This window comes from Athalia rosae, chromosome 7 (genome assembly GCF_917208135.1).
Source record: "Athalia rosae chromosome 7, iyAthRosa1.1, whole genome shotgun sequence".
NCBI lineage: Eukaryota > Metazoa > Arthropoda > Insecta > Hymenoptera > Athaliidae > Athalia > Athalia rosae.
Window position 1 is genome coordinate 372,033 of NC_064032.1, and position 20,987 is coordinate 393,019.

Below are 20,987 nucleotides of genomic sequence, written 5' to 3' on the forward strand. Positions count from 1 at the left end.
CTGCTAAGGATATCGGCTATAATGAATTGTTAATTTTGTAGATTCGAGCTTCAGGTGAAGTGGATTTGCGAGTATATTACCGACTGTTCGATGGTTTCACCTTGTCAGCTATAAACAAACATGTCAAAATCGACGACGACTAGTGTCATGAAATCGGGTCCGATGTGTGCGTTGAGTTTGTGTTTGACAAGTCGGATCTACCGAACTGCATTATAGGTTCGGTCGTCACGATGATCATGGACATCTCAGGAAACTTAGATACGCTGTTGTGAATGACTTGGAGGATCAATCAAGTGCCACGAATACGTCTGACGTCCGTCCGTAACCAGGAGTCGAGATTCCAGAATCTCAACACCTGACACTCAGGTGAAATAACGTCGTTATCATGGCGACAATGGAAAGACATAAATCTCGACAGGTAGGTTAGTCCGTGGAGTTTATTTTCCTGTGAATAAATATTTTTTTGCTTCCGATAATTAAGTTAGTTTTCGGTCGATAATCCAGACCTTATAGACTATACACGGTGAATTGAATATCTCAATATTGCGTAAGTAATCGAGTCCCATTTTTTCACATAAATTGTCCTCGAATCTATTATTGCGCACTACTCCGAGTTTGCAACAAAGGTTGATTCTGCATCGTCGTGCTATCATTCAAGTTTGTTTCTTTGTTGAGTTCTCATACTATGTAAAACGAGTTTTGCTTTTGCATTTTTATTGCACTCCTGATGATACGCAACCCGATTTACAGAAGAGAAAAAAGGAACGGAATCGCGTATCTAATTTGCATGCTATTGTTCCGGATGCCCCAACTCTGGAAGAATTTGAATGCCTTCTCGGGGAATCACCCACCAATTATCCTCGTGTCGAGGGAGTTGAAAATATGGAGAGCGAACTCCACGCCGCTGCCCACGATACAGAGATTTATGAAAGAGCTAATGATGTTCCAAAAAGTACAGACTCTGACAATGAAGTGATTTTGGAGAGGCGCAGTGTATTATCCTCTCAGGTACATTAGAGCAACCCTAGATCGGACTATTGGAAAACAACATTCACAGCTAAATTAGCCAGGTGTTTTATCCTTACAGGAACTTCCATCTTCCGATACCGTGGATGGACTTGACGGAGAGCCGGCAGTTGCTTCGGCACCCCAGGAAGAGGAAGTAGAAGAGCCAGTGGAAAAAGTAAATGCCCCTATGGCCGATCTTCAGCTCTTAGATGTCATCCCTACTGCTCCTATTATGGATACCATAGTCCACATACTGCCGGTTGAATCTGATTTTCCAAGCTCTGAACTAAATGAAAATCCGATGCAAAGCAAAGAAGAATCCAAAGCAACTGAAAAAGAGACTGCATTGGGACAACAACAGAAAGTCAAAATGGTGCGAAACGAGATCAAACCCTTTACTGATGCACAGCTAGCAGCACTTTATAATAACAAAGAATTGGCCCTGGCTGAAACATTTGTTGCTGAATTTGTCGATACCCAACTACGCGGGACTGCCGTTAGACAGCAACATCGTCTGTACGAACTTCTTGTCAGTTACCTCCGCATAAGAAACCATTCGATACTGAATTCCCAGGAGCTCAATAGCCTGAAAGCAAATTGCAAAGAAACTCAAAAACAGTTATGGTGTCTAGACAAAGCTTCAATCACAGAATCCGGTGAATGTCAAGATGGAAATCCAGTTAGCGCAACTCACGAATATCATATCGCTCATTTCAATCAACAGACACTCGGTGCTTTGTCTCGGAATCTATTGAGCATCAGAGATTTAATCCACAATACAGAAGCCCTGCATTGCTACGAGGCAGAAATGCTCAGGCTGCAAATCGACAATTACATCCAAAGGGTTTGCACCTTATGCAAAGACTTTGAAAACCTGCCCCAAAATGCGCCTGTCAACCTTAAGCAGGGCCCTGTATCCTCGCGTATCATGCCACAAATGTACGAACTCAGAACCTGTGTTGGAATACTATTCAACTTTCAACGAAAAGTCTTGAAGGACGCAAGATTTATTACTGACACAAGAGAATGGCTCTCCCATCTAGTGGCTGTTCTACTCAGAGTAGCCACATGGCAAGATCATCTATTTTTATTGAATCATATACTAAGATGCCCCGGGGGCATCTCTTCTTGGGCAAGCGGGTTCGTCCAGACCCCGGTACGATGCAACCCTGGTGGTCACAGCACCGCTGCTTTGAATGATCCACATATTGAACACATTGTAACTGTAATTGCTACTATCATGCTGCCAATCAAGGAACGAGATAAGTTTTTGGAAAAAGTAAGAGATTTTCCAGAATGATTAATTCTGTTCAGATTTACAGAGCTTAAACTTGAGATTCAACCATGTTGTTGCAGGTCCAAATATCCCTGCAGGATACAGGAACAACTACTACTGATACGGTATGGGTGATGTTAGATGAGGAAGGAGAGGAAGATGAAGATATAATAAATGTCGGGGTAAACCTTTGCGAAAGCGACCTGATATTCATTCTACATCAGATTCCTTTTGAGAAGCTCTTCAAATTAATATTATTTATAAACCAAGAGGGTGATAACTATAGCCAGGAGAACAATCTGGTGACGGAACACCATATGCTCCGGATCTTTGCCTTCTCATCTATACTGGTTAGACTCCTCAGGCAGGGTTTGAGGACTTACGATTCTCCGAGATACAGGCAACTTGCCAAGAGGTTAAGCGCACTTATTCGAGACATCGTACAGTATGCCAGCGATCAGTGGGAGGCATTTGATAAAAGTCAGGTATGAATCAAGTTCTCATACATTAAATTACTATTCCAACATTGCCATTATAATGCAATTGAATATCCACCCATGTTTTCACCATTCCCAATGCCAGTTGACTAAAATTTTTATCATCACAGATAGTCGATCGATCAATGTTAGTCAGACTGCAAACGGAATACGATAGCTTTTTCCTAAAGGCAAGTCAGTGCATATTTTCATCTAGAAGATTGGGTGCATGGCAATATCTTGCAGCTATACCATATCACGTTGTTTCAACTTCGACATTGTGGCATGTTTTTTACATGCTGCATGTCATGGACACAACCACTGCCATCCCTCCGTTTTCTAATATGTCAGAAAGTGGTAAATACGCTATCAATTTATTGCTACGAAATTGATGTTTTAATTGTATAAAAATTTGCTAGTCCGATTCAAGTGCCCACAAATTTGAACTGTTTAGTTGATAAACTTTTTTTTGGATGTCTCATAGAATGGGAAGCTGAATTGAATTCATCAAAACTTAGGAAGCAATTTGAAGAAAAACTCTGTGAGATGCCAGGAGATGAATCATATTTTTTGCTTACAACTTTTGCCAATATGGCCATGGCCCGGCTTCACGATGATTATCAGTTTGTGCGGGCAGCTACTATTGATTTATTTCAAGTAAGTAACAATAATCGTATAAATTCCATCTTTAGGAAAGAGGTTTTGGAACTCTATAAAAAAAAGGTAAAACTTGATCTCTACAAAACTACGTTTTAGGTTGGTTTTCTTAGCGAGAAGACTCAGGAATCATGTTCCAAAGATGCCCGATCCCTGCTGTCAAATTTAACGAGCAAGTATCCTTCTCTTCTCTCTGATCTTCTTAGAAAATTGAAGGACAATTTTGTCTTCATCGGAAAGGTAGGTTCCATGAATTATCAATTTATATAATCGCATTGAATTTTCAATAAACTATGCTGCCATACTCTTTGTTACACTGTTTAGTTGAGTTTATACTTATTCACGGAATTGCGTATTGGAAAATGGGTTCCTAGTGAAGATGATTTTAAGATTCTTTCCACTTGGTTGCATCAGTACCCGTTATGTTCTACAGAAAATCACCTTGCTCGTTTGATTCTTTCTCATCTGAATTGGGGCTTGGATAGGTGCGTACCTTGAACCGATGTCGCTAGAGTTAAGTTTCAGTTGAGTTGGGGATTAACAATTACTCACTGTGACACATAATAACTTGTAACACACATACATTCTCACAGCAAAGGCAACTTATGTCTTGGAATTAGCATTCATCGTCGAGTGGCACTTCTAGTGGTCGAACTCACAATGAAGTACATTCCAGATACACCAGCGCAAACTGCTTCGCTTCTAGCCGAAGGTGTTAAGCAAGTGTGTATCTGATATAATTTCAGCGTTGTCCCAGAATTCAATGTATTTAAGATATACCACATAATTTCTATTCTAGGTGTCTTCGATGGTGAGGCCTCAGAATAATGAACATGCTTTTTCATTATGGTCATGGGAAATAGTATCTAGATTACGATTGCACCAACTAGATCGATCGGATAGTACAGCGCGATATACAATATCAAATCCGAGTGCTGCATTGGCACAAATTCCAGATGTTGATGCAGATTCATCCTTGGAGATTCTTGCCTCTGGCGTCAGGGAAAAGCAGCCGATTGCCTGCTACGTTGCAGTTTTAATGACAACATGGGGTCATTCGATCCCATTAATTTCTTTGAAAGGCTTTAGACAGCTCCAAATATTGCAGTGCTTCTACAAATACGAACAAGTCCTGATTGCTCTCCATCACATAATTCCATTTTTTCTCGAATGCCCGGACGCCATTATGAAAAACGAAAAGTTTTCCAGCTTGATCATATCACTAATCGCTGCTGATAGAACATACATGAAAATGGCAAAGAACTTGATCGTATCAGACTTTCCTGGTCCGATACTCAAGCTATTTTCTAACATGATTGAAACACATTTGGAAAACTATCAAAGGTACATATTATTACTGTGGCTCTGCTACTTTTTATTTGTAACAAAGCCAGCCTACCACATACAGCATTCATAACGATCGAACGACACCTGTAGATATTGTTTGCGGAGTCCGCAAGCACTGGTGCACCTCTGGTTGAGAGTTCTAGCATTGGTACCGGATTGGAACAGGGATCAAAGTGTCATGTACTTGATGGATATGGTCATCCGAGCTGCCTATTTTCATTTAGATGCTAGAGCGGAGACGGAGACAATTTTTCATAACTTCTATGTAGTAAGTTTGACATGAAAACAGTTATCATTTTGGTGACCAAACTCCAACTACTTTATACAAAGCAGCTCAAACTCAATATGACCTTTCTTTATCAGCTAACCATAGAGGGAGGTACAGAGGTACGTATTGCCGAATTTTTATCGGCAAGATTTTTTGCTTTTGATCTTGGATCGGTGTGGGCTTGGTATAAAACCTAACAATGATTGTAGAGCGAAGTTGCTTATGACCTTTGCTTGTTGAGATGTCTTGGATGATTCAGGGATTTTATCGCTGTAAAATTTTCAATGCATCGTTTTTGTGAAAATTTAGGTATCATGTTCAAAGTTTGATTGACAATCGTATGTGGTTTTCGCCGCAAATTAATACATGAATATTCTGGTGTCTGTGGTTTGTTTCATTTGCTTATTAGCCTCAACACCGTGGTGTTTTATTATTATCGTAGTTATCGTTTTTGCAGAATTTGGCGTGCGGAAAAAATTCTGGTTCGTTCGGCTCTTTTCTAAGCTGGGCTACGGGATCTTCAACTTCACCGAGTCTTCTTGGAGGAACCGTTCAATCGGTGTGGCTGGCTCACCGAGTTCTTACTACCGAACAAGAAGATAGAGAACTGAAAAATGACCTGTGGCGCGAAGTTCTGAGAGAACTGGCTGCACAAGGAAAAACATCCGTAGACAACGCGTTAAAGGTGAAATTATGAAAGATCATATCCCCATCCATTCGGAATGAAGAGATTTCACTACTGTTAACTCGTATTCTAATTCCAGAAAGCTTGTGCCACCGTAAAAATCCAACCTTTTGGAGCGAGCGGATTGGCTATATATCGATGGTCACAACAGGCACTGGATACTCCGATGGATCATCCACTGCTACCACTGTTATGGCAAAACTTCTTTAACTTATTTCTGGCCAGGGTTCCTACAGCATCGAGGTTAGTATGAATCATTTAGTATACTTTTTACCCCCCATTTACAAGGTTTCTCGAAAAATTTTCACGATTACTGAAGTAGTAAAACAAGTAATCGACGTTTGCAGTACTTCAGACAAAGGCGGCGTAGGTGAGAAGTTCTTCGAAGGTATGATAAACTTGAGTTACTTCAAAAAATTGAAGAAACGTCTTCACGACACCATCGAATACTTTCGAGTTAAGGGGGAAAGTGATTTGGATAATGGGCTGCCGATAACCGATGAGCGAAGAGTCTTCTACCTCGACGCTGCCAAGTAAGTTAATTTTTGCAGCATCTTGAATATTTGCGAAAAATCAACTACTAACTATGTCAACGAGTCATTAGTGATATTGAGATTTCTCATCAACGATATCTCTTAACGAATACGTATGGAAAAAAACTTGAAATCAAAACTATACAACCTAAAGATCCATTCCAGTAAGTGAAAAAGATTTGTGTCCATGATTTTTACGAATTTATTCTTTCAGGTTTTACAAAACACTGAGCTTATGGCTTGAAGAACCACGATTGCAAGAATCTGGATTATATCTCCCTGCGTTACCCCCACAGTACATGTCGCACAAGTTGACACTCTTGATTCAAGGTGATCAGGTATGCTTGCAATTTTATATTCGAACCCTACACAGAAGATCAATAGTTGAGACTTGGTCTTTTTTCAAGAATTACTTTCAATCGACAGTTCGCTATCCTCAGTTATTCACTATTGCTTTGAAGTACCGATAAGTACCAACAACAAATGGTTTCAGGCACCTTGGCTGGAATATATCGATTACGATTCCATACGAAAATGTCAGTTGAAAGCTGTCGCGGATTGGCAATCCTGCAGCTTGAGATCCCCGGAAAATCGTTTACAAAAAATGAATCAGATTCTGACAACGCCTCTAGAGCCGACAGACCCGATGCAAAGAATATTTAGAAGATTGGGTTCGTACGAGCAGCCAGTGCCGCCGCCACCGTTGAGCAAAAATACTGCTTTTTTACCTCACATACCAAAAGAGAGCCTACATAACCCGGACGGCATTCTGCACTTGCTGAAACCGCATCTCAAGGCTATACAGGAATATACTCAAACGCATAATTTGATGCTTTCCGAACATACCGCTATAGACTGTAACTTTTTAGAACTAGTTCCAACACTCTACAGGGATGTTGAGAGTCGAGTGACACTTCATGCCCTCTGCGACCCTTTGCCGACAGGACAAAAACGTTCCAGGTCTGGGACGCCACCGATAGTGCACTGCGCTGGGCCTGCTATAATCAGAATAATGGTAATGCGTTATTGAAATTTTATTTCAGCTAATCCAACATGCATGTTTTCTAACTCTAACCAATTGCACTCGTCACCAAGAATGAAAAACTTCAAGTCCCTGGAAAATATGATGAAATAACATTTTTTGAAATAGTTCAAAATTTGATAGAATCCTTGGCGGTTTGTTCTTTCCAGGTATCTGAAGCTCGAGTGAGCGACGGAGTAGACCACATGATTAGTCAAAACAGAGCTGAATATGAACAGTTATTGGTTCGAGCCTGTCAACCACCACCTGTTAAAGTATCCCAAGGCTGCGTCTTCATCGACCATCTGATCATGTAAGATCAAATTATCCGCAGTTTTTCTACCTGATTTAATAACTCCGTCGCTATGTGTTATCTCGGGAAATGTCATTTGTATTTCAAAAATGATTGATTAATCCCCAGGCTTCTAGAACACGAACTAAACATAAATCGGACTAGTGAAAATTCAAACGTTTTAAACAACGTTCAGGAGACAGGAGTAAAGTTGTTGTATCATCTGGTCGATTTTTACACGGAAGAAGCTGCCTTGTGTCCGCCGACTAAACAACTAATTACAACATGTGTCGAAAAGTTAGGCCAGGTAAGATACGAATACTTTAACAATCTTTTTTCATAATCGATCGTGGACTACGTTCAACAACCCTCTGTTTTTCAAGTTGTTTATCAGTGGGGAGGAAACCCAAGGACAACATTTATTGGAAACAATCATGCGCCGACCAGAATTGGGTGGCTTACTTGGACCACATTTTACACCCGTAGCTGGAGGCGCGTCAACTTTTTTACCAATGTATCAAACTGTTGTCAATTTGGCTACGGGTCCAAATGCCGACCTATGTTTCGTCCTACTTTCAAAGGTAAGATCTAGCATCTCCAACTGAAGATGTAGTTTTGAGCACGAAAAGAAAAATGCCATCCTAATTTACCGATATTGTTATCTTCCAGTTCGATGTGGGAAGTTGGCTGAATTATAGACGTCCGAGACTAAGCGAAAGATCAACATTCATCGATCTGGTGTCCAAAGCCCTATGCAATGCTGGGTTGAACCCAGAAGACGACAAACTTATATTACACGAGGTGATCCTTCGAAATATTGCCTAACAAAATACAGTAGTGCAAACTTTCAAACATTTAACGTAAAACTTGACAAACAAATTATTGTTCTTACCAGCTCTTTCGCAATCATCTTCGATTGATCCTTCTACACGAATTTCCTGAACATTATGGCGAAATATTGAGCATGGTGTTGAGGGGTAGCGAGTCCCAGAGTCTTTCTTTGGATGTTTGGAAAGATCTGTTAGGGGCTCTCAGTGGAAGATCTAAGTCGCAGGGTCCGATACAACCTATAAAAGTAAGGGATGAAATCAGGCGCTATGCTACAGAGCAGAGATTGCTGTCTCGTCAAGAGGTTTGCACACTTTATGAATTGAGGATTCAATACCAAAGTAGGATAATGATGTTCGTTAAAGATTTTCGAGAGATGAAGAACGTTTGTTATGCTTCAGATGCACGATACTGCTGTACTTTTGAGCAAACATTTCATGAAAGAAAGACTACAATATGGTCTTTATGGATTGTATCCCAAGTACAGAATCTACAACGAACCATTGACTACTTTTCTCGGTATGGTAGGACATGCCTTAGTCGTCTTGACCTTACACACCGATAAGGGGACACTGGCCGATCAATGTGAGTAATTTGACTAATTCTTTATTAGGGTGGGTTGAAATAATTTTTTTTTTTTTTATTCTCTCAGAATAGGGGCAGAATTTGTACCTTATAAAAAAAGAAAATTTTTTTTTTGGTCAAAAATCATAGGAAATATCTGAAAACTGTCAATTGTAATTGTTTTTTACTCGTTCACTGTTCAAAATTTTTTTCCTATTATTTTTGTAATTCAAGTATAAAATCAAAAAATGACATGCTCTTTTTTTGACTTAAAATTGAAGTTGAATCGAGGAGCCCGAGCTTTGCTGGAGTCAGGTAGCCAGGAGCGTAGCGCTTTGTTGTGAGACGTCACCTTCGGGGCTGAGCAGAGGTCACGCCCCACAACAAACCGCGCGCCCGTGGCTACCTGACTCCAGCAAAACTCGGGCTCCCTCGTAGACCGAGAAATTCGAATATTTCGACCCATGCATGGATTGCGACGAATCAAAGTGGGTCTACGACTAAAACCAATCGATACGTTTTATAATTTTTCTGCTCCCAACAGCGAATAATTGATGATGAATTGATGATTGATGATTACTCGATCGATTGCATGAGTAGATGATTTTGGCTTTCAGATTTGGATTTCGAAGCTGATTATACGTGAGATTACTCTTGAAAAGCCACAAAAAATTCTATTTTTGAGCAAAAAATAAATCATTTTTTTGATTGGGTTTGATATGCTTTTCCGACGTATTTTGACCTCAGGAATCCGAATCTGAAAGAAAAATTAATATATCTCCAAAATTGACCGAGTTATCGCCAATTTTCAGCTTTTTGGGGTCAAAAATAAAAAGTTGATTTTTTAGTCTATCTTAATCTAATTTGAGCTCAGGAATCCGAATCTGGGGGCAAAATTGAACTATCTTCAAAATTGACCGAGTTATCGCCGAATTATCGCATTTTTTGGCATAAATTTGAGGATATCTCGGAGGGAAAAAATCATGGCTCAATTTGGACAACGGATTCGTGTTCCTGAGGTCAAAATACACAAGAAAAGTGCCATACGATCAATTTTAAAAAATAAAAATTTTTGGCCAAAATTTAAGATTTTTCCAAGGGGTACCCCTTACGATTTTTTCAAATTTTGGCCAAAATTTTTCATTTTTAAAAATTGATCGTATGGCACTTTTCTTATGTATTTTGACCTCAGGAACACGAATCCGTTGTCCAAATTGAGCCATGATTTTTTCCCTCCGAGATATCCTCAAATTTATGCCAAAAAATGCGATAATTCGGCGATAACTCGGTCAATTTTGAAGATAGTTCAATTTTGCCCCCAGATTCGGATTCCTGAGCTCAAATTAGATTAAGATAGACTAAAAAATCAACTTTTTATTTTTGACCCCAAAAAGCTGAAAATTGGCGATAACTCGGTCAATTTTGGAGATATATTAATTTTTCTTTCAGATTCGGATTCCTGAGGTCAAAATACGTCGGAAAAGCATATCAAACCCAATCAAAAAAATGATTTATTTTTTGCTCAAAAATAGAATTTTTTTTGGCTTTTCAAGAGTAATCTCACGTATAATCAGCTTCGAAATCCAAATCTGAAAGCCAAAATCATCTACTCATGCAATCGATCGAGTAATCATCAATTCATCAATTCGATCGAGTAATCATCAATCATCAATTCATCATCAATTATTCGCTGTTGGGAGCAGAAAAATTATAAAACGTATCGATGGGTTTTAGTCGTAGACCCACTTTGATTCGTCGCAATCCATGCATGGGTCGAAATATTCGAATTTCTCGGTCTACGAGGGAGCCCGAGTTTTGCTGGAGTCAGGTAGCCACGGGCGCGCGGTTTGTTGTGGGGCGTGACCTCTGCTCAGCCCCGAAGGTGACGTCTCACAACAAAGCGCTACGCTCCTGGCTACCTGACTCCAGCAAAGCTCGGGCTCCTCGATTCAACTTCAATTTTAAGTCAAAAAAAGAGCATGTCATTTTTTGATTTTATACTTGAATTACAAAAATAATAGGAAAAAAATTTTGAACAGTGAACGAGTAAAAAACAATTACAATTGACAGTTTTTAGATATTTCCTATGATTTTTGACCAAAAAAAAAAATTTTCTTTTTTTATAAGGTACAAATTCTGCCCCCATTCTGAGAGAATAAAAAAAAAAAAATTATTTCAACCCACCCTATTGTTTATCACAACTTATGGAATTTACTTTGAAACTTCTGCAGTATGTGACCAGATATGGCCAGTCCTGGGAGATATGTTTGCACCATGGATCACACCATACTGGACGAGAAATTTGCGTGAACCTACAGCAGCTTGGATTCAGCAATTGACAGACGACAGATCAGTTCTTCTTCCCTGGATAATAACCGATGGACCTTATGCAAACAGAACCATAGCTATGTTTGTAGAATGCATCAGATTCATCATCGACACAATGCCAGCCTCCAGCAAAATTCTTTGTTTTCTATGGCAATTTTATGTGACTAATTTCGCTCACGCATCGGTCAAAGATCACATCCTCAATGTTATTCATGGGAATTTTTTGTCCCTGCCTTGGGAACGGTTCAGTCCTGGTATAGGAGATATTGAATTGATGGTAAAAGTCGTTGATCAATATTTACCGGACAGTCATTTATTTTTGGGAAGCGTGTTCACCAGCATAAACTGGCAAGTATGGGCAAATGAAATATTGGCGATTCAACCGCTACCAGTCGCTGCAAGAATGCACATCTGTTTGTTAAACCTACTTGTCAAACTTTCTAATGAGCCTAACGTCCGCCAGGTGAGTAATATTTGAAATTATTTGTCACGTTTATTCATTTTGATTCAGGTAATTATCATTATCAATTTATCATTTTGTCAGAATGAAAAGGCTGTACAGATAGTCGTTTCAGCAGAGAAATTCGCGTGGCATCTCGTGGACGCGGCTGCTTACGACCAGGTTATAAACTGGTACGTGATGAGCTGTGATCCTCGGGTCATTCTCCATCTGGACACGGAGCAAACCTATTCCATTGACGGAGCCATAAATAAGTGAGTCAATGGTTACTGTTTGAAATTACCACTCAATCCTAATGCGATGCATGTCGTTTGTGTCGGTAACAGTTAGGTACGTTTAATGAATTGTTATAATTTATTTATTAGTTTACTGAAATTGGCTGCGGCATACGATCCTAATGCAACTCATTTTCATCCAACGACATTGAAGAAAAGGCAAATGTACGTTAGGTCTTCAGTGAAATTATTAGTAAATTGTACAACTCGTCACAAGGCGCTTCTCACGAGTGATCCTAAAGCATTTACCGATGCTCTATCCAAAATGTTGGATGACATGGAGTCAGTAATCATAACCAGTGAGTTTTGAAACTCATATGCTTCTCAGATTAACATGCTGTTCCCAAATCTGCATCTTGTTACCATCGATCATTTTATCTGAACAACAACTAACAATTTTCAATTTTCATAATTCAACAGCTGTATCGAAACCTCAACAAACTGCGGAAGCTGGTCTACTGGTAACTGAACTTTTACACTCTATTAATCAGAACGGACCCTTAGTGGAACAATTACGCACCAGTTGGGCATCCTGGCTTTCAAATAGAACCGCCAGCAGTCCTACGCTCATGGGCATTTTACGTGTCATAGGAATAGCTGTTGCGTCACCATCCACACTTGGAGAATTAATGGAAGCTGCTCTCGATGCATATTTCAAGCACAACGGTAATTTATCTACAAAAAATTATAACCTTGTATCTGACTTATCTTTGACTTGTGGTGTGACGAGTCTGTGCTTCTTTAGATTTAGCCACCGACGAGGCTTTACCGACTTGGGGTTGGGTGTTGACCGTTTTACAGCCAGTAGTACCACGTCAGCCACCGGTAGAAGGAGCACTTGTAACGGACGGACGAGTTCTGGCTCTTTATGCACTGCTGCTCAAAAGATTACCCTCCTGCCGGAATATTAAAGAAGAAGGAATGTTACTTGTAAATTTAATCGATTGGATATCCGCCATTAAACCTACGTGAGTACTCCAAATTTTTCAGACTTCTATTGTTGGTTGGTGAAAATTCCAGTGGTTCAATTAGATTTCAACTAGATTTCCATTGGGTCAGTTGTGCTTCCCACCAGAGGAATCTTAAAGTTGCACGAATGCTGAGCAACATTGCAGCTGGATTAATGGAAATTTTGAATTAATTGCAGAGAACTTGTAGAAGAGAAACTTCCGTTATTATGGGGCAAGGCATTAGAACTTATCTATAGACAATGTCAGTACAGTGAAAATACAGTAATTGCAACGAGGGCTTTGAAAGGTTTGGCTCGTTCGTTACTCGCCACTGCCGATGATGTGGGACAAGGATGGGGTATTTTGGGAGCGATCGGGTTCAGAAAAGGATCGCAGTTATCCATTGGGTAAAAAAAGCGGGAACGCAGTTTTTCGGTTCATGTTTGCATAACACGGGTTCCGTACGTTCACGGAAAACTGAATTCCCTATTTTATCCGTAGGTGTAAGTTCCTCAGCAGAACACTCGGCGTGTACTGCTTGGCTCAATTACCGGAATCTAAATCGGAGCAACAGTTAGTGCGTTATACGCCTCACTCACCCGGAGTCGCACCTTCGAGATCCAGCGAATCGGATCCCCTGGATGTAAGGCCAAGTGCCGATGCCATAAAAGCTATGCAAACTTTGGAGGCCTTAGTTACAAATAAGCAATACGCCGAGCTCAAAGGTGACATCGAGCAGTCTATCCGAATGATCAGAGACTCTGCGAATTCGCTTCACAACGCTGTTGCGGTTACTGGAATCCTTACCGCGGAACTTTACAACAGAAGATATTTGCACGTTTTAATCGAATAGTTGTTTCATCACCTCGAACCTGGGAGTTCTTACTCGCTGGTATGCTCGTTCGATATTCGAGCAGTAAAATTCATTACTTCAGATTCTTTTTTATACAATTTATTGGAATTATCTAGTCATTGAATGCGTAAAACGAAAAAAAAAAACGTAGACTTTCAAGTAATGCTCGCAAGTTAGTAATTAGCACTTACACGTACTAATATCAGTGGTAGTTGGGTAGAGTCTTACGCTCTATGTGACTAATTGCATATCAGTTTTTACAAATTGGAACGCAGTATGGACTGATTATCTATTTTCCAGAGACCTTTCGACTCTTTGATGTAATGTATCAGTTGAATTTAGGATCTAGTATCGCTGTACAATTCATGCAATCAACATCGTATTCAACTGCCTATACAACATTCGTCTATCTCAATTGCCGCTTTTCTAATATGTAGGTTGGCATTATCATAGATACGAAAATTACAAAGAAGAAAATCTCAAGCTTGTACTATCTGCCAAATTTGAGCATGAAAAAATAGGGCCATGCTCGAGGCAGCCTTTCGATCTTCATAGTACTAGATTACACCTACAAAAAGCAACTGACTATGAGTTTCCAAATGACGATAAAATTCTAAATTTTGAATTTTCCTTGAATTGGTCATCCGCAAAACAGCCAGACTCAATGAATTTTGGAAAATTTAAATATATCCGTGCGCAAATATTGTGTATGTAAATTATTTGATAAACCCACCAAAATTAGGGATAAGCTTAAACTGCCTTTGTACACAAGTATAACCTATCGTTTAATTTAATGACGTTTGCGACATTTTTATCGTATGTACCTGTTGTAAGAATCAACGATATTATAATACAAAGATACGAAGTATTTAATAAGATTTCATAAGATTAGATAACAAGCGATATCGTTGACAAATAAAACCCGAATCTGAATATAATTATATAAACAAACAATATTATATTATAATAATTAAAACCTCCCATGTATATAACCAGGTATAATAATATATATGCGATATCAAAAATAAACGATCAATAACGATTGAATAGTAAATGAAAAAGAAATTCAATGCTAATAAGTCGAATCTGTTATTCTGTACTTCCAGTTCCTAACTTAAGGATGTTTGGGAGGTACAATCGGAGACAAAAGTACAAAAATATAGAAGTTCGTGAATAATTACGTTATATTGCACACTATTAAGTAAATTAGTAGTAACAGAGTAAGAGAAATGCATAAGTTTTATTAGAAAATCAAAAATTTGGACAAAAAAATCAAAACAAAAAAAGAAAAATACAATAATATAAAAAAAATTTTATTAATTTTTAGAAGTGAATATGCCTACAGCCATTCTATCCCTGGTCCGTCCCGTTCGGCGATCACCGCCGACCGAACTCTTTCGGGGAGATCGGAGTAGTCCTCGATCCGATTCAGGATCACCTTCCTGAATCGGCCGCTCAATGTATGAGCAGACCTCCCCGGTAGAAGCTGAAAAAACGAAAAACTTGCGATTAGTCATGGGCGGACGTATTACGAAATACACACTCGACATAACCGAACGGATCATGTTCACGTGTAACATGTCCACGGGAGCACTCACTTCGGTCGCGGCCAGCTCTTGCCAAACGGTCATGCCCCGGAATCGGGCCAAGCGCCCCTCGGCCCCCTCCGTCAAATAGCGGAGGATCTGCAGATCCTCCGCTAAAGTAAAAGGTCGCCTGTAAGTGGAAATAAGGAGAGACTTGAATGAGCGAACATGATTTGTCCATCGAATTGGGAAAATCGTACAATATTGGTTGAATTTATTTTGCAATATGTAGTATTTTAGAGATTTCAATCAAATCTTATGCCCCTTTATGTCGACGCGATTACTGTAAGAAGATTTTAATCAGAGATACGGCGATGGATTTATCAGAAAATGTCATTTAACTTACGGGGACCTAGAGCGCGACCGTGCATGCATCCGGGGCTGGGCGATTAGAGCTGGGGTCGATGCGGCGATCACCTCAGTCTTCTCAGGGACCGGAGCCTGGGCCTGACCCTCTGTTTCTTTTCTGTACAACAAAACGTGAAAATTCTTTTAATCATACATCTCCTTTTATCGGTTTATACACTATAATATCAAACTTCTGATTATTCGACTCACTTCGCTTCCAATGCACCTTTCAATTTTTGAATTTCAGCCTGTCAAGATATTGAAAAAATTCCATCGGTAAGAAAATCAGTTAGCAGTCATAGATAAGAAGTTGGAAAAAAGTCAAAAATGTAGTCACCTTTTGTGCCGCGCCTTCGGCAATCCTGTAAAACAAAACGTGAAAATTCTTTTAATCACACATCTCCTTTTATCGGTTTATATACTATAATATCAAACTTCTGATTATTCGACTCACTTCGCTTCCAATGCACCTTTCAATTTTTGAATTTCAGCCTGTCAAGATATTGAAAAAATTCCATCGGTAAGAAAATCAGTTAGCGGTCATAGATAAGAAGTTGGAAAAAAGTCAAAAATGTAGTCACCTTTTGTGCCGCGCCTTCGGCAATCCTGTAAAACAAAACGTGAAAATTCTTTTAATCACACATCTCCTTTTATCGGTTTATATACTATAATATCAAACTTCTGATTATTCGACTCACTTTGTCTGCAATGCATCCTCTAATTCGACATTTTCACTCTGTCAAGATATTGAAAAAATTCCATCGGTAAGAAAATCAGTTAGCGGTCATAGATAAGAAGTTAGAAAAAAGTCAAAAATGTAGTCACCTTTTGTGCCGCGCCTTCGGCAATCCTGTAAAACAAAACGTGAAAATTCTTTTAATCACACATCTCCTTTTATCGGTTTATATACTATAATATCAAACTTCTGATTATTCGACTCACTTTGTCTGCAATGCACCTTTCAATTTTTGAATTTCAGCCTGTCAAGATATTGAAAAAATTCCATCGGTAAGAAAATCAGTTAGCGGTCATAGATAAGAAGTTGGAAAAAAGTCAAAAATGTAGTCACCTTTTGTGCCGCGCCTTCGGCAATCCTGTAAAACAAAACGTGAAAATTCTTTTAATCACACATCTCCTTTTATCGGTTTATATACTATAATATCAAACTTCTGATTATTCGACTCACTTTGTCTGCAATGCATCCTCTAATTCGACATTTTCACTCTGTCAAGATATTGAAAAAATTCCATCGGTAAGAAAATCAGTTAGCGGTCATAGATAAGAAGTTAGAAAAAAGTCAAAAATGTAGTCACCTTTTGTGCCGCGCCTTCGGCAATCCTGTAAAACAAAACGTGAAAATTCTTTTAATCACACATCTCCTTTTATCGGTTTATATACTATAATATCAAACTTCTGATTATTCGACTCACTTTGTCTGCAATGCACCTTTCAATTTTTGAATTTCAGCCTGTCAAGATATTGAAAAAATTCCATCGGTAAGAAAATCAGTTAGCGGTCATACATAAGAAGTTGGAAAAAAGTCAAAAATGTAGTCACCTTTTGTGCCGCGCCTTCGGCAATCCTGTAAAACAAAACGTGAAAATTCTTTTAATCACACATCTCCTTTTATCGGTTTATATACTATAATATCAAACTTCTGATTATTCGACTCACTTTGTCTGCAATGCATCCTCTAATTCGACATTTTCACTCTGTCAAGATATTGAAAAAATTCCATCGGTAAGAAAATCAGTTAGCGGTCATAGATAAGAAGTTAGAAAAAAGTCAAAAATGTAGTCACCTTTTGTGCCGCGCCTTCGGCAATCCTGTAAAACAAAACGTGAAAATTCTTTTAATCACACATCTCCTTTTATCGGTTTATATACTATAATATCAAACTTCTGATTATTCGACTCACTTTGTCTGCAATGCACCTTTCAATTTTTGAATTTCAGCCTGTCAAGATATTGAAAAAATTCCATCGGTAAGAAAATCAGTTAGCGGTCATAGATAAGAAGTTGGAAAAAAGTCAAAAATGTAGTCACCTTTTGTGCCGCGCCTTCGGCAATCCTGTAAAACAAAACGTGAAAATTCTTTTAATCACACATCTCCTTTTATCGGTTTATATACTATAATATCAAACTTCTGATTATTCGACTCACTTTGTCTGCAATGCACCCTTTAATTGAAGATTTTCACTCTGTCAAGATATTGAAAAAATGCCATCGGTAAGAAAATCAGTTAGCGGTCATAGATAAGAAGTTGGAAAAAAGTCAAAAATGTAGTCACCTTTTGTGCCGCGCCTTCGGCAATCCTGTAAAACAAAACGTGAAAATTCTTTTAATCACACATCTCCTTTTATCGGTTTATATACTATAAAATCAAACTTCTGATTATTCGACTCACTTCGCTTCCAATGCACCTTTCAATTTTTGAATTTCAGCCTGTCAAGATATTGAAAAAATCTCGTCAGTAGGGCAATTATATCCGTTATAAGGAATTGATCGTTATGGAAATGAAAAATGTATAATAGTTACCCTTAGCTCTTCTTCCCGCCGGGCCGACCTTTCGGCGTCAAATTTTTTCATTGTATTTTTCTAAACAAAGAAAAAAAACGTTATTTCTCTCTTCTCAGATTCGTACTAATAATGCTAATACAAATCAAGGTACTCCATCTGATCCAATCAAACCAAAATGAGACGTATCATTTCAGCGACAGTCAAGGTCCATTGTATTATGGTCCTTTTGTATACAGCAATTGTATTGGATTACTGGTACGTGTAAAGGTCAGATTTTGTTGTGGATTACAGCAAGTGCTGGAAGTTATGAGCAAAAAATGTATGTAACTGGACGTGTAAGGTCTGGCACGTGTAAAGGTCAGATTTTGTTGTGGATTACAGCAAGTGCTGGAAGTTATGAGCAAAAAATGTATGTAACTGGACGTTCACGTTGTTATTGTCACGTAAAACATAAAAATGGAAAGAATCAAGTATAGAATTTGTTCAATTTGTTTTCACGGTGACGATTTCTTTTTTGTTCAGACTTGAATATTAGGAAAAACTAGTAAAAGTTAACAATTGTGAGAACTTCCTGATTCTGCACAATTACACCCATACTAATCTTCCACACATGTTATTTTTTTCAAAATTATTGCGTATCAAAATTCCACAGAAACCACTGAATATTACTAGACGGTTGTTGAAACGATCAAGTTGGAATTATTTCAATACGCGGTTTGATCCCAGATCAGTTATTTTCCAAAATATGTATAACTGCTGATTCCACAATTTCAACGGTTACTACGTAACGACACGTCAAGATGTTCGCGAGGCTCCTTCGGGACCAATTTATCTTTGGAGAGATAAAATTGTGATTGCAAATCATTTGTGAAAAAATGTAGTAGAAAAGGTTCATTTAACTTACAATATGCTTTCAATAATATCAGTCGATTACGAAAGACCTAAGACAAAATAATGGGAAAAGCAGAATTACGAGGGTGCGATGTGCAGAATATATGATGAGGAAAATTTCAATATTTTAAGAGTTGTTGGAAATAAAGAAGGCTTACCTATTGTTGAAGATCAAACTTAGAAGAAAGAAGACTTCCGTTACTTTAGAACGAAGAAAAACAAAACACACACGTGTATGTTCAATTCAAAATATTTAACTTGAATTATCGACAACAAATATCACTATCAATTTTTTTGTTTTATTCTAGAAAATAATCGTAAGAGGGTGTTCTTTATTTCAACGATTAATTTGTTCAAAGCGATCTTTACTTTTCAAAAGTTGTACTCAAAGTGTGAGGCACTTGATCGAGCAAAGAGTTAGGACCGGTAGAAGGGGGTTCTTCTTGAATTTTTTCTATCCCTCAGTGACCAATAGGGTATCGCTCAAAATTCGTAACGACTAGGAATAAGCTTATATATCAGTGTTTTCATCGCAGTGGTAGGCGTAATTCGTACACTTCTACGAGTTTGACTTCTACGGTTACGCGGCAAGTATTGCTGATCACTTTGCCGCGCGCTAAAGTTGCTACGAACTTTTTGCGATGTCAATCTTTTACTTCTTTTTTTATCTTTTCCTCTTCGCCCAACGATGCTGCAAAATTGCTCTCCATGCTCTTTGAACGATTATAGCAGCAGCGAGAGCCTCGCTGACACCTGCCAACAATAATCACCTCGTGGATCCTCCGCCATCAATCTGAACCTACTTATAGACATACATACAGCTATTACCTAACTTTTGATGATATCTATCTCACAATCAGTACTTTCGCTAGTTTTGATCCCATGACGTAGCCTTCTGTCATGTCCCTGTTGCTGCAAGGAATGAGACTGATCCGATTTTCATTATATTCTACCAGGAAACGTAGGTCAGTTAGAGAGATGTAAAAAGGATCCGAATAGTCATTTTCTTGGCGGTCGAAGCGGTCATCCGAGTCCGAGTACGAGTCGCAGTGAGCTTTCAGCTTGAGGGGAGGAGAAATTTGTTTCAAGCTGCGAACCAAGTCGAGATATAAATATGGTTTCCGGTATATTCGATTAAATGCATAGTTCGAACACCTCTTGCTCCAGGAAGTTGAGGGTTGATTTGAGAGCCTGCGTTCTCTTCCCAGCTACTGCAGTCACGTCTTGAGGATAATCTGTTTCAGTAGACTTAGGATCCGTAGATTCCGATTCTGGGATATTCTCCATCGATGTCTCACAGTACTCGTCACAATTGTTGGCGGTCATTCTGCGAAATGATCATCTCAACGAAATCGAATATATCACCACGACGTTTTGAGTCGTGGGTCTGTGAGACCCTAAATAAAGATTGATTTTCGCGAATCAAATCTTTAAGTTGACAGAGAAGCTGTACAACGAAGAAAATTGTCAATTCGTTTACCTGTTTTCAGGAATTGTGGATGTAGATTACCTGATCAAGTCACACGCATCAAATCATGGCAATTTGATATGAAGATTTGAGAATGACAACAATACGGCGGCCACTTTTTGATCGCATCGTTAATCGCACATACACCTAGATTACCGATGCATGATGCAGGTAGGAGATCATTATATTCACTCTTCCATGTTTGAAACGCGACCCCAACGGGGCCTCCACATGGAAGTGCCTCTGCTCACTGCTGGATGGCGCATCTCTACTTACAAGGGTAGTTCAAACGGTTGAAATTCAAATTCAAATCCCTAGTTCAAATGTTGCTTCAGTCAACGGTCAACGGGACGA

At 38.9% G+C, this 20,987-nt stretch overlaps 3 protein-coding genes across 8 annotated transcripts in view; 1 reads left to right on the top strand and 2 right to left on the bottom strand.

Moving 5' to 3' along the window:
- The window catches only part of LOC105684315 (ribulose-phosphate 3-epimerase), a 135,391-nt gene that overhangs the window by 73,286 nt on the left and 41,118 nt on the right, over nt 1–20,987 (bottom strand). The window lies entirely within an intron of this gene.
- Nucleotides 14–14,897, top strand: LOC105693213 (ectopic P granules protein 5 homolog). Of its 2 annotated transcripts, XM_012412989.3 has the most exons (30): nt 14–418; nt 751–1,008; nt 1,088–2,287; nt 2,365–2,769; nt 2,892–3,117; nt 3,245–3,417; nt 3,517–3,657; nt 3,742–3,902; nt 4,011–4,140; nt 4,217–4,761; nt 4,855–5,032; nt 5,128–5,151; nt 5,490–5,717; nt 5,797–5,960; nt 6,065–6,250; nt 6,465–6,588; nt 6,744–7,265; nt 7,442–7,584; nt 7,693–7,870; nt 7,947–8,144; nt 8,233–8,364; nt 8,459–8,695; nt 8,793–8,976; nt 11,187–11,746; nt 11,828–11,997; nt 12,109–12,317; nt 12,439–12,684; nt 12,764–12,986; nt 13,166–13,375; nt 13,470–14,897. In XM_012412989.3, exons 1-30 carry the CDS (start codon nt 386–388, stop codon nt 13,819–13,821), a joined length of 7,740 nt encoding a protein of 2,579 aa, XP_012268412.2. In that variant the 5' UTR covers nt 14–385; the 3' UTR covers nt 13,822–14,897. The 2 variants fall into 2 exon arrangements, with proteins under 2 accessions (XP_012268412.2, XP_020712165.2); XM_020856506.2 differs by lacking the exon at nt 5,128–5,151.
- On the bottom strand, nt 14,988–20,755 carry LOC125501808 (myosin-9-like). 5 transcript variants are annotated; one of them, XM_048658684.1, is made up of 26 exons: nt 20,646–20,755; nt 20,321–20,492; nt 19,324–20,254; nt 18,293–18,352; nt 18,162–18,199; nt 18,045–18,069; nt 17,918–17,955; nt 17,801–17,825; nt 17,674–17,711; nt 17,557–17,581; nt 17,430–17,467; nt 17,313–17,337; nt 17,186–17,223; nt 17,069–17,093; nt 16,942–16,979; nt 16,825–16,849; nt 16,698–16,735; nt 16,581–16,605; nt 16,454–16,491; nt 16,337–16,361; nt 16,210–16,247; nt 16,093–16,117; nt 15,966–16,003; nt 15,754–15,873; nt 15,420–15,537; nt 14,988–15,307 (listed from the first exon to the last, which is right to left on the bottom strand). In XM_048658684.1, the coding sequence occupies exons 4-26, from the start codon at nt 18,341–18,343 to the stop codon at nt 15,161–15,163; spliced, it is 1,041 nt and encodes a 346-aa protein (XP_048514641.1). In that variant the 5' UTR covers nt 18,344–18,352; nt 19,324–20,254; nt 20,321–20,492; nt 20,646–20,755; the 3' UTR covers nt 14,988–15,160. The 5 variants fall into 5 exon arrangements, with proteins under 5 accessions (XP_048514641.1, XP_048514643.1, XP_048514645.1 ...); XM_048658686.1 differs by lacking the exons at nt 17,801–17,825; nt 17,918–17,955 and having other exon boundaries at nt 20,646–20,753; XM_048658688.1 differs by lacking the exons at nt 17,557–17,581; nt 17,674–17,711; nt 17,801–17,825; nt 17,918–17,955 and having other exon boundaries at nt 20,646–20,751.

Bases quoted from the DNA above. Each gene is read 5' to 3' on its own strand.
- LOC105693213 (XM_012412989.3), top strand. From the start codon at position 386: ATGGCGACAATGGAAAGACATAAATCTCGACAG. The intron at 3,118-3,244 runs GTAAATACGCTA...GATGTCTCATAG, and splicing joins TTCTAATATGTCAGAAAGTG to AATGGGAAGCTGAATTGAAT. The intron at 12,987-13,165 runs GTGAGTACTCCA...AATTAATTGCAG, and splicing joins ATATCCGCCATTAAACCTAC to AGAACTTGTAGAAGAGAAAC.
- LOC125501808 (XM_048658684.1), bottom strand. From the start codon at position 18,343: ATGAAAAAATTTGACGCCGAAAGGTCGGCCCGGCGGGAAGAAGAGCTA. The intron at 18,070-18,161 runs GTGAGTCGAATA...TTTGTTTTACAG, and splicing joins AAAGGTGCATTGGAAGCGAA to GATTGCCGAAGGCGCGGCAC. The intron at 17,468-17,556 runs GTGACTACATTT...ATATCTTGACAG, and splicing joins CCGAAGGCGCGGCACAAAAG to AGTGAAAATGTCGAATTAGA.